The 17,095-nt window shown below is 44.4% G+C and overlaps 1 protein-coding gene across 2 annotated transcripts in view; it reads right to left on the bottom strand.

Moving 5' to 3' along the window:
- KIAA2012 (KIAA2012 ortholog) overlaps window positions 1–17,095 on the bottom strand; it is a 331,067-nt gene that overhangs the window by 34,483 nt on the left and 279,489 nt on the right. For both annotated transcript variants that reach the window (XM_068245108.1, XM_068245109.1), the window contains exons 21-23: window positions 11,115–11,271; window positions 3,465–3,603; window positions 2,072–2,424 (exon numbers count right to left, since the gene is read on the bottom strand). In XM_068245108.1, the coding sequence (XP_068101209.1) occupies window positions 2,072–2,424; window positions 3,465–3,603; window positions 11,115–11,271 (649 nt within the window). The remainder of the gene's footprint in view (window positions 1–2,071; window positions 2,425–3,464; window positions 3,604–11,114; window positions 11,272–17,095) is intronic.

Here is a 17,095-nt window from a genome sequence, read left to right as displayed (position 1 = left end):
GCTTCCTTCCTTATATTCCTCTAGCCGCGGCTCTCCTCTTCACAGCATGTCGTATTACAGCAGCGCTTCCTGCGCGGCTGCTGTAAGGAGCCTAGGGAGCCGGGACAGCAGTTCCCATGGTAACGGTGATGCGTATCGCCGCTACAGGAAGCCGCTACCCCGCCTCCTTCCCTCCTTACAGCAGCCGCGCAGGAAGCGCTGCTGTAATACGACATGCTGTGAAGAGGAGAGCCGCGGCTGGAGGAATATAAGGAAGGAAGCGGCCGCCCGCTCATAAGGTAACAGGAGCGGCGGCCGCGGGGGGGAGAGGGCACCTCTGCTAGCTACACTGGGGCAGCTATACTGGGGTAACTACTGGCTACACTGGGCTAACTGTACTGGGCTAACTGTACTTGCTATACTGGGCTAACTGTACTTGCTATACTGGGCTAACTGTACTTGCTATACTGGGCTAACTGTACTTGCTATACTGGGCTAACTATACTAACTATATTGGTGTAACTATACCACCTAACTAACTATACTGAGGCAACTATAGTCCTTATACAGGGGCAACTGTGTTAGCTACCTATACTGGGGGCAACTATACCTAGATACCTACTTACCTATATACTACACTCAAAATCAGGGAAAAGGGGGGGGGGGGGCTGCCACTAACCACGGCCCCCCACTAACCATGCCCCCCCTCCCGGGGGGGGGGGGGGCAGAGAAAAGTTTGGCCGGGATAGTGGGCCCCGGGCTTAAAAAGGTTGGGGACCCCTGCCGTACGGTACCAGAGCCTCTTGTGGGAGGGGTTTCAGCACAAAATCAGTCATACAGCGCCCCCTGATGGTCTGTTTGTGAAAATCATTATATTTCTCATGTAAAAGGGGGTATCAGCTACTGATTGGGATAAAGTTAAATTCTTGGTCGGAGTTTCTCTTTAATGTCCTAACTAGATGTGATGTGCCTGGATATATGTATTTTGTTCCTATGGAGAGAAGGACTAATCCAAAACCTGTCACTTCTGTCAGATTTCAACTACCTACTGTAAGTGACAGCAACATAGGAGAACAGTAATTTATGGCTCATTTTACTCTGGAAAAAACACACTTCTTATTTTTCTATGTTTGCACAAATTTTAAATTTTACAATTTTCGCCATAGTGCACCTTTAAAATTGAGCTGTCAGCCATACTATCTTAGGGGAAAAAAACACATCTAGATAAATACTTCCTCTACTTACATATCATATGTATTGATCTGTCCACATTTTGATTTTAGTGATTTGTCTATAGTAACAAAAGAGAAAATCGTTCTTAGGATTTTCCATTCTGTCTGTGTCTATCGTAAAGGCAATCCTGACATAATTTCCTCCCTGTCTGTGTATCATTGCCCGCCCCCTCCCAGTCTTCAGAAACTCCCACCCAGCTCTGCAGTAGAAAGTGCATTGAGAAATATTGGCCAATCAGAGAGGAACAGACGTGTGGGAGGGGAAAACAGTACAGAAAGAGGCTTCAGCCAATCAGGCTGCATTAGTTAAGTCTGAGGGGAACGTAAAGAAAAAAGAAATCCCAGCATGCCCTGCAACTTCCTTTGTGCGGCAGAGTGTATCAAATAAAAGCCAGGGAAACTGGAGAATGATGTTTTATGAAAAGGAAAAATAAGAGTGATTTATAACTTTTGTATTGCCTGGTTAGCGTCCTTATTACTTGTTTCCTGATAAAAATAAAGAATTGATTTATGATTTTATGCCCGACAGTTACTCTTTAAGTACATGGGAGACAAAACCTCTGTGCCTTGTATTGTCTCTCCCCAAATTCCTGCATTCTCACTATCAAAATCAAACAAAATGACTAATAGCAGATCTTGGTATTTTAAATTGCTACCAAAGCTGCTCACCTGTCCTGCAAATCTCCACTGTGCTACCTGTGTTTTCCCAAAGGGCACTAGTTTGCTAGTCTATACAGAGAGCCTTCTAATAACATTGGAATACATATTTATAAGAACATATGTTTTTAGAAGAAAGTGATAATCCGTACTTTCAATTCATGTGCAGTATAAAGACAGTCCTATTGTTAACACTCAGTTACCTCTGATGTTTCACTGTAGGAAGGCTCATCATTACTGTAATTTATAGCAGGAAGGGAGCTGGTAGCAGGTTTTTGAGCATTCTGTTCTGCATCCGGGCTGGACGTGTTGGGTGGGATCTCTATGTCAGCGCTTGTAAGCCTTTCTTTGGACTCTGTTGGAGTGGGGCTTCCCTCTTCAGGTGCAATTACCACATAAGAGTCTTCACTTTCCTTTTCATAGTCACTCTCCTCTTTCTCTGACATCTCATCATGTGTTTCCTGAGTATCTTGGATGCTTTGCTCCTTCTGCACCGGTTCTGAGGACTTCTTTGGATAAGTTATTTTGGTTTCTGTTTTCTTTTCTTTTGGTGTCCCTACAAAAAACAGCAAGCTGTCACTAGGAGAAGATAATAAGAGATACAGGATATTGTGATGATAAGGCTATCTATTCTTATATTCTACTGCAGCCAAAGAGATCAACAGGACTGCCGAGCCAATGGTATTGTTTAAAAGAAAATAGGCAGCCTCCATATGTCTCTCACCTCGGGTTCCTTTTACATAATCTCTTTCAAGCCTGGAACTGGAAAAAAGATGGAGTCCACCTGACTCAGACTCATAAGTTAGAATTAATTCCCTGTGCAAACTGAAGTTTGAAGGTTGTGAGAGACTTCCCAGGTCTGTGAGGTGGGCAGTAGCATTGTAGGGACCCTGATACAGGATGAGGGGTCAAAAGTACCTCCAAGGCTATGAAGGTCTATAGAGATGGGAGCTGGCATTGTGCCTTAACTACATGTATATACCGGCCGTACTCAACGTGCAATTAAGAATGTCCAAGTGGAACTTAGCAGGGTACATAAGAGAAAGATGTGCTCTGATATAGCCACAGCGTGCATCGATTATTCACAGGAATAGTCCCTATTTTGGAAGTACATTTTCCTGTGTCACTTTCCTCCTATCTTTTGTTTTTTGACCCAATGTGCTGATCTGTTTTCATAAATATATTAACCTAATAAACATTGTGCTCAATTTGATGTCCAACCTTTAAATTATTGTTTTGCATATCTCCAAATGCTAATATAAAGGAACAATGGTAATGGAAGATTGTTTTGAATCGTGTTTATTTTAGTTAATGGTAAATTAAAGCAAGTGACAACTTTTTAACAACTGAGACTTTTGGATTGTGTCTTACAATAGAAGTGCTGGATGGTTTGTGAATTATTGATTGTGTTATTATAGTTAAAATGCAGCTGTCTTCCAAATCGAGAGGTTTTTTTTTAACAAATCAAGAACCAGTTAATGCTCTGAGAGTCTTTGGTGTAGTTTACAACAACTGTGTAGATAGAGATAGCTTATGAAAATTAATGATAATCCTAGGGACTGAGGACTACGACACCATAATAGCTAAATGACTTACCCACTACAAATACCTCTTTTCTTTTTCCATCAGATCCCTGATTTGCCTTCTTGGATGCTTTGGTTGGACTTTTCTCTGCCTTTTTAGGACTATCCGTTTTGCTTTTCTTCTTGGCTTTCCCTTTTACTGTCTCTTTTTGCTATGAAAACAACAGTAGCCACATAAAAAGCTGAAATATTGCAGGAACACAGCTGCACTGATGAGTTGCCCTGTTCCTTGTACTGTAATTAATTACATTAATTAGAGAAACCATATTAGTATCACAATTGAAAAAGAAAAGAAAATATTGCAACAGTATACCACAAAAGTCTGAATTGAGGAAAAGAAATACTGCGAAGAACCTGGAAATCTGTACAGTACCACGAATGCTGTAATGAATGAACAAAATTCCACCATACATTTAAATTATTGCTTTTATATCTGAAGAAAATATACTAAGGATTATTCACTGCTATAGTTATTTAAAGCAGTGTTCCCCAATCCTGTCCTCAAGGCCCACCAGCAGTGCATGTTTTGTAGAAATCCACAGCGGTAGTTAATCAGCTCTGCTTAGACACTAATTACCTCACCTGTGCATGTTTGTGGTTTTCTGCAAAACATGTACTATTGGTGGGCCTTGAGGACCGGGTTGGGGAACCCTGATTTACAGCAACAAAAGTAAGTCGTTTTGGACTAGCCAATCTCCTCATGGAGGATTCTCAGGATTTTCTTTGTTTTCAAAATCATTCTCTGAACGGGAGTTTCTCAGTTCAACTACCAAAATAGTGAGTAGGGAGGTTTGCTGGAATCTTACCATTACCATTTTGGCAGTTAGACTTAGCAACTGCCATTCAGGAAATGAACTAGTCCAAAACCTGTGTGTTCTGTCTGCTTTTTTTTTCACTACAGTGGTCCTTCAACCAGTTTATGTTACTAAATGCACATTCACACGGATGCTGGTTGCAACCATGTAAACAAAAGAAAGGACCACAATGCATTACTTGAGGACATTGGGTGGGGTTATGCAAATCATGCTTTTTATCCTTGTAGACTAGGCATGCATTTAGAAACATTGTTTTTCAGCACACCTAATGCCAGAGTGTGTTTACTATAGAGTGAGTAAGTCAGTGCTGTTAGCTTTCCCAGACTTGATAGTGAGGATGATGATTATCTCCTGAAAAAAAAGTGAGTTGTACAAATAAAATGTGTGCAATAATCCTTGTGAAGGGAACTAACCCATAATTTATTTATTTTTTTTAATACTTTTTTCATGAATGAAGGGACATACACAGTCATTTATTCCAACTTCCATACAGCTGCTTGATGGTCTTTAGTTCTCTTCACTGGGCAAATACTAAGGTTAGTCGCTGGATTCCGCGGAATTAAGAATTCCGCAATTCCGGCCGGAATTTGGTGATTCCGTTCCATTCTGACGGAACGGAATTGCTATATCACTATGGCGGAATTTCCGCGGAAAAATGTGAAATTCCGCTGAATTTTACGGAATGCAAATTTTTTTCCCCACCAAACTGATTTCTGCCTATAAGAATTTCTGCTCGACAGACTTTCTTATTCCCTACCTTCCTCCCTTCCTCCTCCAGCCTAGCGTGTACCATTGTGATATATCCAAGAGAAAAATGAGCTTGCTTAGGGATTTGTAGGATGTCAAAAGCAACCTCACATACATTGGCCAGGAATCGAACACAGGCCTACCGCTCATCTCTAGCAAATACCAATGTTTTTCTTGTGGGGGTGTGTGGGGGTGAAGCAGGTGATTTGTGCACCAGAGAGACTGGGGAAGTTTGGGCAGCACCATAGGCATCATAATAATAACTGCAATCAGCGGCTATAACTGGAAATTTGGGGAAAAACATAGCAGGCACCGGGACCATCCGCTATTGTATGCTGTGGTTATAAATAGCAGTGCAGCCCTGGCATCTGCTATTTTATAAATTGCCAGCTATAGCTGCATTTACATTGGCACCTATGCAAACACTCAAACTTCCCTGGGGGCTATTTAGCAGCAAATCAGCACTGATATCAGCAGGGATTGCATTGCGTGGGGGTGAGGAGAGTAATAAGGGGTAGGCAGCGCTGGGGATTGCAGTGGGAGGGGAGACAGTTAGGGATCGGTGAGGGTATCGGCAGATGGGGTGCATTAGGGGTAGCATTGGTTTTGGGGTCGGTTAGAAGTAGGCATTTTGCGGCAGGGGATTGGTTAGAGTCAGGCATCAGTAGAGGGAGGGCTCATGTGAGAATAGGGCTAGGTGTTAGTAAAATATCAGCAAGTCACTAATATTTTACTTAATTGAAATTAAGAAGTGAAATATTGGTAATTTTACAGATCTTCCACTAGCGGCTTTCTCAAGTTTTGCCCAAATTCACTGCCCTTTTTAATATATACGTGTTGGGGGGGGGGGGGGGGGGGGTGGGGGGGGGGGTGAGAAGGGAATGACAAGTGGGAGGAGTATTGCTACAGAAACCATAAAACAAATTTGGGTGCGATGAACAGTGGCTGGTTGTTAGTGAACCAACATGACTGATAACTAACAACCTGGACAATGACGCCGGGGGCACCTGTACACACTAGATTTTTGTGCAATACCATCACAACAATGTTTTCACAGCAGAATTTAAATGTGTCTACATAGCTGAAAGAAACTTGAAAGGTGGAAGTGGTGGGGCCAACATTTACTTACCTTTACCTCTTGAACTACTAATTGATTTGATAATGTATATTTTTCATTATATGTGATTTGGATAAGTATTTTACTATATTACATAAGGAAATGTCACAGTTCATCATGGCTGTCACTTCCTCTGACCCCTCTCCCACCTCAGCTTACTAGAAGAGTATTGCGAATGTCAAGCCATGAGGCTGACAAAAATGTATGTAAGGGAGAGAATGGCTTTCTACTTCATCTATTCAGCCATGTTTGTGTGGGAGCCTGATACTGCCTTTAGAACAGGGGTAGGGAATCTATGGCTCGGGAGCCAGATGTTAGTTAGGGGTTGATTCACTGAGCTACACTGCTCAAGCAGCGCAGCTTAGTGTGACAGCACAAGTAAAATTTTCAAAGTAGGCATGCTACTGCTGTAGCGTGCACTACTAACCTACTCGCGCCTCCCCCAAAACTAATGACCACTCCATTTTTCCCACTCTGGATCCTGTCAGGTCCAGTGACTTTGTAGGACAAGATCCCTGCACTTTGATTGGCCTAATAGGCTGCCTGTCACTTGACAGGCAGCCTATTGGGCCAAAGTGCGAGGATCTCATCCTACAAAAGTGAATCAACCCCCAAGTCAGCTAGCTAATTGTACAAGCTGTTAGCCAGTATTTCTCCTGTCTAGCTCTTGGGGAAATTGCTGATGTTGCTGGTGCTGAAACCCAAGAGAAGCTGAAGACGTGACTGACACTTCCGCTGCCCGGAGGATCAATTGTATACACATAACCATAGCAACAGGGATGTGAGCCCTTTGGTGCGCACTGTCCCATGTTGCATGGCTCTCACAGAATTACATTTTAAAATATGTGGCGTTTATGGCTCTCTCGGCCAAAAAGGTTCCTGACCCCTGACTTAGAACATTCACTCCAGGAATTATCAGGTAAGAATCACGTGATTCAAATTTCAAATAGACATTATTGTACATTAAATTTCAATTATACTTGTTAATGCTGCCTGCACATGTGTTTGGATTATTGCTTAGAGTTCATTTACACACAGCCCAACATGGTGATCTTATCATAACCCCAAAAGGTTCATCTTAACCACCTCGGCGTTCTGATTCCCAAGGATTTCTGTGCAAAAAGCGGTACATTTAATTTTCAGCACCTTTTTTCCTGTAACTTACCAAAATGAGCCAAGCAAGAGTTTAGTATACATTCTGAGTATAATAAAAGTGTCAAACACTAATTCTTGTCAAAAATAAAATAAAATGTATTAATAACTAACTGAAATACCTTGCATTTTTCCTCAATGCAGAAATATAAAGAAAATGCAGAAATAAATAAATCAATGCAGAAATAAATAAATGAAGGCAGAAACAAAATTATACAGGGTACAAGTATACCTTAGAACACTTCTTTAGTGTGGTAGATCTTGAAGCATGGTAATGCGCAAAGTGGCACGTCACAATCTGGGCAGTAAGTGCGGGTCTCCTTCCGCATCTTTTTGCCATCCTTGTCCTTCTTATTGCAGCAAACAACGCACCTTCTTGTAGGGTTTGCTTTCTGTGGGGTCGGTGGCAAGTACTCCACAAAGTGTCTCCCTGAAAGCCGTGCGGGATTCACGACATATGATGCCCTGCGCCCCGGTCTAGATGTTGACTCTGGTGGGGGGTACTTCGTGCAGATTGCTTCCGTCAGCTGCCAGACAAAGTCATGGTGGGGTACAGGCCTTACACAGCTTTTCTTGTAGAGCACATAGCCATTCCACAAACACTGCTCAAGTAAGTGGCGGAAATTTTTTTTAATAATATTTCCGCTGCTGCTTGCGGACAGCCGGATAGAAAGTCATGGCTCCATCAGCCCTGTCCACACCCCCCATAGTGTTATTGTAATCCAGTATGGCTTTGGGTTTATCCACCTCCTGTTTACTCCTGTTGGTGGTGCGGACAGTCTCGGCATTATGAATAGTGCTGAGGACACAGACATCACGTTTGTCCTTCCACCTTAGAGCCATCATTTTGCCTTTCTGCCAGGCAACGACCTCCCCCTTTTTCAGCTTCCTGGCAGAAAAGGCCGGCGGCAGATTCCGACGGTTAGCCCTCAAGGTACCATAGGCATCGGTTTTATGCTGGACCAGGTAATCAAAAAGTTCAGGGGAGCTGTAGAAATTGTCTGTCGTCAGGCAGTACCCCTGATCCAGCAATGGCTCAATTGGGGTTAGGACAGAGGAGGTGGCACACCCAAACTGGCTGAACTGAGGGGCAAATTTGGTGCCTTTGCCCGTGTAAATTACAGAGTTCCAGATGTACCCGGAGTTGGCCTCACAGAGCATATACGACTTCACCCCAAAGCGTGCCCTTTTTGAGGCAATAAATTGCACCCAGCTCAGTCTCCCCTTATATGCCATGAGGCTTTCGTCAACCGTGATGTCGCGATCTGGAACATACACAGCCTTGAAGTTCGCAACAATCATCTGGTATATGTCCCAAATTTTTTTCAGCTTGGGTGCGGGATGGGTGGCCTCATCAAACTCCTCGTTGTTTCCGAAGTGCAAATACTTCATGATGAGGGTATACCGTGGCTCGGACATAACAGATCCAAAGAAGGGCGTACTGAGGATCTTATTAGTGGTCCAGTACCACTTCTGCAGCGGCTTACCAACAACTCCCTGGAGGATGACGAGCCCCAGGAACACCCAGATGTCGTTGGTGGTCACAGGTTCCCACTTCCTGCTCCGCGAGAACCTGGGTAGAGAAGATCCCTGCTGATGTTGCGCTGCATAGCGATTCGTCTCCTCAACGATCTTGCGGATGACGTCATCAGTCAGGAAGAGCTCCAGAAAGGACAGCGGACTCTCGTCGCACGCGATCTTCTGCCCGGGTGCCCCTGTGAAGGGGAACCTGGGTGGCGGAGCTTGAGTGGGGCTCCCCAGCTCACACCAGGTGCGTGCGACCGTCACTGGCTCCTCGGCTTCCTCATCACTGGTCTCCGTCTCCGAAGACAGGTTACCGGGAACCTCGCTGTCTGTCGATTCCTCTAGGAGCTCGTCTTCGCTGTCGCTTGCCTCGAGGACATCCAACAACTCCTCGTCACGCACACGCCTCCGGGAGGACGAGGCCATGACCCCAAGCAGGGTACGGGGTCACGAGCAGCGACAAAAAAAAACAAAAAAAAACAGCAAAAGCAAACGCACAGGGATCACAGCGTCTTGAAAAAGACGGAAAGCAATACGCAATCTGACAGTAATATGAACGAAGCTAAGGCTGGAAAAAAGCAGTAATCGCACAGAAATCGCACAGAAATCACAGATGATAGCTGAAAACAGACTAACACTGGACGCTGAGGACTCTGAAAGAGGGAGAGCCAGTAACTGTTCAGGGCTTTTATTGAGAGCTGACAGGTGTTTGTGTTTGTGCAAACAACTTTTTGAAATACAGTAGCATGATTGGATTACATAGAGTTTGTTTCCCTATGTAATCCAATGATGCAGTCGCCGCGACGGACACTAGGGGGCGCAGGAGCCGACGTCAGAGGAAGTGGCTGGGCTACGCCATCTTCCCTGACTGCTGCCGGATCTCCGTAGGCTTGCGGAGAGAAGAGGGGAGCGGGGACCGGAGGATCGGGGGAGCCTGGGGAGCCTTGGACAGCGATCAGAGCCCAGCAGGAGGGAGAGGGAGCCCCGCAGCAGCCGCAGCAGCACAGAGGAGGCGGCTGAAATCACGTGCTGCACAGCGGTGAGTGGGGACAGCGCTGGACGAGCTGAGCTCGTCCTAAACACTAGCAGCAACTTTTTCTTGGACGAGCTCAGCTCGTCCAGAACGCTAGGGTGGTTAAAATATGTGGGCCAGGCAGAATCGATGATACAATCCTACATGCAATCTCTGCTCTACTAACAATATTTTCCTGTCTTCCTCTCTGATCACCTCTTCTCACTCCCACTTAGAAGACTTCTCTTGATCCCCTCTCCTCTGGAACTCCCTCCTAAACACATCTGCCACGCACCCACACTTACCCTTTTTCCCTTTTTAGGCTCAATCTGAAAACTCACCTCTGTAGACACTTTGGCCACTGACCACCATTTTACAATCTCATACACAGCTATCCCTTACCTAGATTGCACAGGGCTATCTAACCTTTTTGTCTCTCAATGCTGTGTAATGTGGGTAGATATCTTCCACCCCTATGAAAAATCTGTTCCATAGAATCTCGTTATAGTAAACTCTGATATAGTAAACCTCTGGCTCAGGGCCGTATTTACCATAAGGCACTGTAGGCACGTGCCTGCTGGCGTCTGATGATGGAAAGGCGGCTCACTCCCCTCCCCGAGTGCCTCCCTCCCTCATTCCCTATGCAGCAGAGTATAAATGAGAGGTTATTCACCCAGCTTTTGGCTTTTGGCATTCCACTGACACAATCTCCCTTCATTCAAAGCCACCTCTAGATGGTTAATGCTGAGGGTACCTCTTACTACCTAATGCTAAGAGACAGCTGCAGCTACCTATGATGGGCAAGGGAAGTAAGACAGAAGTGATAGCTGGGACAACCAGCACACTTGCGGTGCAGGTTGTGGGGATTTGTAGGTACGTGAAAGGCAAAGTCTAGGGTGCTAGAACATCTGTGCCTATAGGTTCCTGTGATGTAAATCTGGGCCTGCTCTGGCTATAGTAAACTCAGTCCCCAGGTCCCGATCATGCACCTGTATGAAAATATAATTTATGACGAATCCACATATAGTAAACCTCTGATATTGTAAACTGCTTGAAATTCACTATAAGGGGATTTTACTGTACTTGATTTGTTTACTGCATCAGCTGTAGCCCACCGCTGGCTTGTATTGTTTTTGTTGTATTGTTATAGCTTGTATTCTGTTGTGCAGCGCCATTGAAAATGCTATGCTCGCTATGCAAATTAATCATAATAATAATGTCACATTGTCTTTAAATCCTTGTTATAATGACAGTACTGCACTTGGAATGCTGGCACAAAGTTATTAAGGCACTCACTGCAGTACTGGCAATTTCCTGTAAGATGGTCATCTCCTCCTCTTCAGTCATCTCTTGCCTCCCTGGCTGACTCTCTCGTTGTGTGTCTTCTGCCTGGAGAGGAAGGGCAGGGGCTTTCTCTTGGCTCTCTTCTGATTCTGTCTCCATATCCTTATTGCTAAGAAAAACACCTAGTTAGCAAATCTAAGAATCTAATGCTGGGAATACATGAGATTTTTCAGCAGATTTACTGTCTGATCGATTTTCCGATCGATTTTCTGATTATTTTTCTGAACATTTTTCTTATCGATTTCCATTCACTTCTATGAGAAATCGATCAGAAAAACAATCAAAAATAAGGTCAGACCTGTCGGAAATTATCTATCAAACCATCTATTTGCCAAAATATCTCATGGTGTATTCCCAGCATAAGGCATTCATGTTATATTTCAAAGGCAATCTGGCTGAAGACAACTCTCCAAAAGTCTCCGCTCCATTTAGAAATGTCTCAGTCATTAGATAACAGGAAAGGCCTCATACACATTCATCAAATTGCATTGACCCCCCCCCCCTCCAATCTGCATTGATGGGATGGCTCGGGGCTCGGAGGTTGAAATAGTTCCCTATGCATGCCTCTTGGGAACTACCATCTCCAAGGACCTGACATGGAGGACCAACACCACCTCCACTCCACTAGAAAAGCCTGGCAGAGACTATTCTTCCTCCGCCAACTGGAGAAGTTCGGTATGTCCCAGAAACTCCTGACGAGTTTCTACTTTGCCACGACCGAATCTGTCCTCTGTTCATTAATCCTGGTCTGATACGCTGGATCCTACGCCAGTGACAGGCTTAAAGTGAACCAGAGATAAAGGACCCTTATGTATTTACCATATATATCAGTGGGAACATTAGAGAAAACACCTACCCTGCTCTCTGTTTCATTTTTCACTGCTCAGCCTGCTTGTTATCAGCCCTGATAAAATCTGCAACTGAGCATTCAGTCTGGCTTTGCTCAGGAATCATTATAGCTGAGTCTGTTTTCTCTGATCTCTTTTCAAGCCCAAGCCTGCCCCCTTCTGGCTCTGCTATAATGACTCGGCTATAATGATTCCTGAGCAAAGCCAGACTGAATGCTCAAAGGGGGAAAAACTGTTCAATAAAAAAATGTCAGCAGCATATTTTCTATACTTTTTTGATGTTAAAACCAGAAAACAAATTTATATTCAAGCATTTTATCTTTAGGTCACTCTTTTGTCGTATTCGGATGGAATGAAGAAGAGTTTGAATCTCAGTATGTCAGTATTGCTGTATCGGTTCCTCAACAAGGGCATTGAAAATATATACCAAAAGATTTGGAGAGAACTCCAAGGACCTCAAAAACAAAAGACAACATAGAGACTATGGTATAGTATGCCTTATTTAAAGTGTAGAAGAGAGAAGTGTAGGACAGATAAAATTCAGGTTGTTACACAGACACCCACTGTTGGCAGTTGGGGAGTGTGTCAGTGTCCTGTATCCAAAGTTTAAAATGATGATTATGTAAAACATAAAAAAACACCTTTATGAGGCATATAGAGAAAATAGAACGATAAAGCGGTGCCTAATAAGCAATAAACGGTGTAAAATCAGTTTAAAAAAGGAAGGCAAGAACCACTTACTGTATTTTCAAATATATGGCCACATACCACAAATAAAGAAAATAGTTAATCCAGCAAGTTCTCTAACTGGATTCTAATCAGGAGTAGAAATATATTTTAGACATCTAGTAGCTGATAGTTTCACCAATATTTTTTGTCTATGCTAAAGATGTTTCTCTTTATACCCTGGTATTGAGATTATTTATTAGTATTAAACCCTGTACACTCACTATATTTAAGTCGGCTGAGGTAGCTGATACTACAGCAGCCCCCAACCAATGTAGGCCACCCGGCTAGCAATCCGCCAGGTGGATCAATGCGGCCGAGCGATGGCCGATAGCTTTGTTCTTCCCGTTCACCCCACCCGTGATGTCACGCCTGCGCCACTCTGTCGTCACTCTGCCTGCAGTGCAGGCTAAATATGCATCTGTACAGCCTCAGCCCAGCAGTGTCCCAATCCTCATCGAGCGACATCCATCTAGCCGTGTGTACGGCCTTTAGTATAGAGGTACCACTATTGTCACAGCTATTATAAGATGCAGGGCCGGTTCAAGTAACAGGGCCGGTTCAAGTAAAATTAGCCTGGGGGCCCCCCAACAGACACCCCCAAACCAAAAAGCGTCCTTAGGGGCCCTTTGTTGCAGCCAAATTTCCCTCCTGGGCCCCTGAGCTGGCTGCTGACCCTCCCCCAATCACCTCCCAACTTAACAGACTCTGCAGAATCCCTGGGGATCAACAGGTAAGATGGGGGAGGGACAACTTGGGGACCCCTACAGGCTCTGGGGCCCTGGGGCAATTGCCCATTTTTTCCTATGGTAGCTCCGGCCCTGATAAGATGCATTAGTAATACCTTTTAGCTGCAGTTGTTTTTATCTTCTAATTTTAACACTTATAAAAGATTATATGACAGTAAGTGGTACAACCTGTTTTTCTGTACATATTTAGCTTTTCAGTGTAGTTGTATTTGCTTGCTGTGTATGTATTGTATACCTGGTGTTTAAAGTAAACCGAGCACCATTTTTAGCACCCAGGGCATCTCAAGCACATTAAAAATGCATGCTAACAATGTAGCTCATTAATAAAAAAAACCCTTTTATTTTACCTCTTCTTTTTACATTTAAAAGTTTAGCAGACATTTTTATTACCCTATTTCTGCAAACAAAAGCTTTCATCAGCAGGGGGGAAGAGGCGGGATAGGAAACTGTGCTTCAAAGAGTTTAGAAAAGTCAACCTTTATTGCTTGGAGATATTCCAATTTGTAATATAGAGTATTATAGTGAGAACCTCTCGTGATTTGATGATTACCTGATGTTGCCCAAAATATGACATGTGATATATGTTAGTGTTCCAATAAATGAAGGAATATTTCCAAGTTCTAAACACCCGGGGTGGATCTAGGTGAGTCTGAAGTGACACCCATGGAAAAGAACACCGAGCTCATGGACTGGTCCATGCCTCACTTGCTATGTTACTGTCTGCTTGCCATTTATTGAACTAGGCTGGAAATGGAATCTAAGCTGGAGGACATTGGGGAACTCAGTAAAACATAAACAGTCATTCCTAGGCTGTAATTAATGTTGGCTATTACAAGTAAGTGATGATCACTTGTAGCCCTTGTCTGAGTTACAGTGGGATGCAAAAGTTTGGGCAACCTTGTTAATCATCATGATTTTCCTGTATTAAATTGTTAGTTGTTACGATAAAAAATGTCAGTTCAATATATCATAAAGGAGACACACACAGTGACATTTGAGAGGTGAAATGGAGTTTATTGAATTTACAGAAAGTGCGCAATAATTGTTTAAACAAAATTAGGCAGGTGCATAAATTTGGGCACCACAAAAAAGAAATAAAATCAATATTTAGTAGATCCTCCTTTTGCAGAAATTAAAGTCTCTAAATGCTTCCTGTAGGTTCCAATGAGAGTCTGGATTCTGGTTGAAGGTACTTTGGACCATTCTCCTTACAAAACATCTCCAGTTCATTCAGGTTTGATGGCTTCCGAGCATGGACAGCTCAGCTTTAACTCACACCACAGATTTTCAATTATATTCAGGTCTGGGGACTGAGATGGCCATTCCAGAACATTGTACTTGTTCCTCTACATGAATGCCTTATTGGATTTTGATCAGTGTTTAGGGCCGTTGTCTTGTTGTAAGATCCAGCACAGGCGCAGCTTCAGCTTTGTCACTGATTCCTGGACATTGGTCTCCAGAATCTGCGGATACTGAGTGGAATTCATGCATCCCTCAACTTTTACAAGATTCCCAGTCCCTGCACTGGCCACACAGCCCCACAGCATGATGAAACCACCATCATATTTTACCTTAGGTAGCAGGTGTTTTTCTTGAAATTATGTGTTGTCTTTCCTCCATGCATAACGCCCCTTGTTATGCCCAAATAACTACATTTTATTTTCAGCAGTCCACAGCACCTTATTCCAAAATTAAGCTGGCTTATCCAAATGTGATTTAACATACCTCAATCGGCTCTGTTTGTGCTGTGGGAGGAGAAAAGGCTTCCTCTGCATACAGCATCTCCTTGTGTAAAGTGCGCCGAATGGTTGAAAGATGCACAGTGACTCCATCTGCAGCAAAATGATGTTGTAGGTCTTTGGTGCTGGTCTGTGGGTTGACTCTGACTGTTCTCAGCATTTGTGGCTTCTGTTAATCCGAGATTTTTCTTGGAATGCCACGTTGAGCTCTAACTTGAACTGAGCCTGTGGTCTTCCAATTCCTCAACATGTTCCTAACTGTGGAAACAGACAGCTGAAATCTCTGAGACAGCTTTCTGTATCCTTCCCCTAAACCATGATGGGGAACAATATTTGTCTTCAGGTCTGTAACGATAGGTGTCAGCAACCAGAGAGAGAATCTGATTCTTGGCGATCTGCAGTATCCCCAAGAATACAGATATACCTGATTATTGTGGATCTGCAGAATCGCCAATAATCAAATATGTCTAACCTCTAGACACCTGAGTGTGTAAGTGTTTTGGTGCAACAGTAAGCATTGGACCACCGGGGTAGCAGGTGGTCCAATAAGTAGAGAAGACTCTACTGCAGTCAAGGACACCTGGAGAGGGAGTCCCTGACTGATAAGGAGCAGTGTCCCCTCTGTAGAGCAGGGGACCCCTGCGGAAAGGCTGGACACCCTGCGGGGGGTGACAGCCAGAAGGTCAGACAGGCCGGGTCGGCAACAGAGTATCAGATATGCAAAGTACCAAATCAGAGATCAGAAGAATAGTCAGGAACGCTACAGGTCATAACAGATATCAGAACAAGACCTAGTCTGAGGTGTGAGGTCTGTGATCTCAACACCCTGGAACTATGCTAGAGAATAACACAGATGATATACAGTATTCCTAGTCTGGGGTGTGAGGGCCGTGATCTCAACACCCTGGAACTATGCTAGAGAATAACACAGATGATATGCAGTAACTGGCTAAGTGTGGATTCCCAGGTCCTCCTGGTTCCACCACACTGAAGGATCTGACTAAGGTCTGAGTGCTAACAGGCATTCGCAACGCCAGACAACCAGCAACTGAACAGCAGGAGATATATATAGTAAAACGCTACACAGCGCCGCCCAGCTCCCATCAACCAATCACTGACTGAGCAGGGATCAGCTGACTGCCCTGATCAGCTGATCTTCCTCCTATTGGTATAAAGAGCATGTCTTGCAGCGCGCGCGCGCGCGCGTAGCTCTCCATCTGTGTGCACTACTAGGTCCAGACAGCCCAGACACATGTTGCTGCGGGGAAACCGCCGCACTGGACACGGAATCCGCCGCCTTACCGTCAGAACACGCGGCGGCCCCCACGCCATTCCTCCCATGTGCACCACCAGTTCCAGACAACCCAGACGCATGCTGACGAGGACAAACCGCCGCATCAGACGCGGAATCAGCCGCCTTACTGTCAGAACATGCGGCGGCTTTTCCGTTATTCATCACAAGGTCATTTGAGAGTTGTTTTGAGACCCCCATGTTCAGGGCCGGGCCGAGGCATAGGCTGGAGAGGCTCCAGCCTCAGGGCGCAGTGTAGGAGGGGGCGCAAAATTCATTCAGTTCTTCTCATTCCTAATTGTGTATGAAGCAGAAAGAAATAAAAACATGGGATACATAGCAGTGACTGCAAGCCAGATAACTAGATATTAAGGTGTTGGGGAGGTTGGGGGCCCTTGGCCCTCTTAGTCTAATAGCAATCAGTGTGTGACGGCTGGGGTGGGAGGGATGGAGGGGCGCACTTTGGTGTCTCAGCCTTGGGTGCTGGAGGACCTTGTCCCTGCTCTGCCCATGTTGCTACTCTTCAGAGAAATTTAAAAGAGGAGGGAAATGTACAATTGACCCCCTTAAATACTCTTTC

The sequence above is a fragment of the Hyperolius riggenbachi genome, chromosome 7 (genome assembly GCF_040937935.1).
Source record: "Hyperolius riggenbachi isolate aHypRig1 chromosome 7, aHypRig1.pri, whole genome shotgun sequence".
Lineage (NCBI taxonomy): Eukaryota > Metazoa > Chordata > Amphibia > Anura > Hyperoliidae > Hyperolius > Hyperolius riggenbachi.
This window is presented reverse-complemented; position numbering and strand designations above follow the sequence as displayed.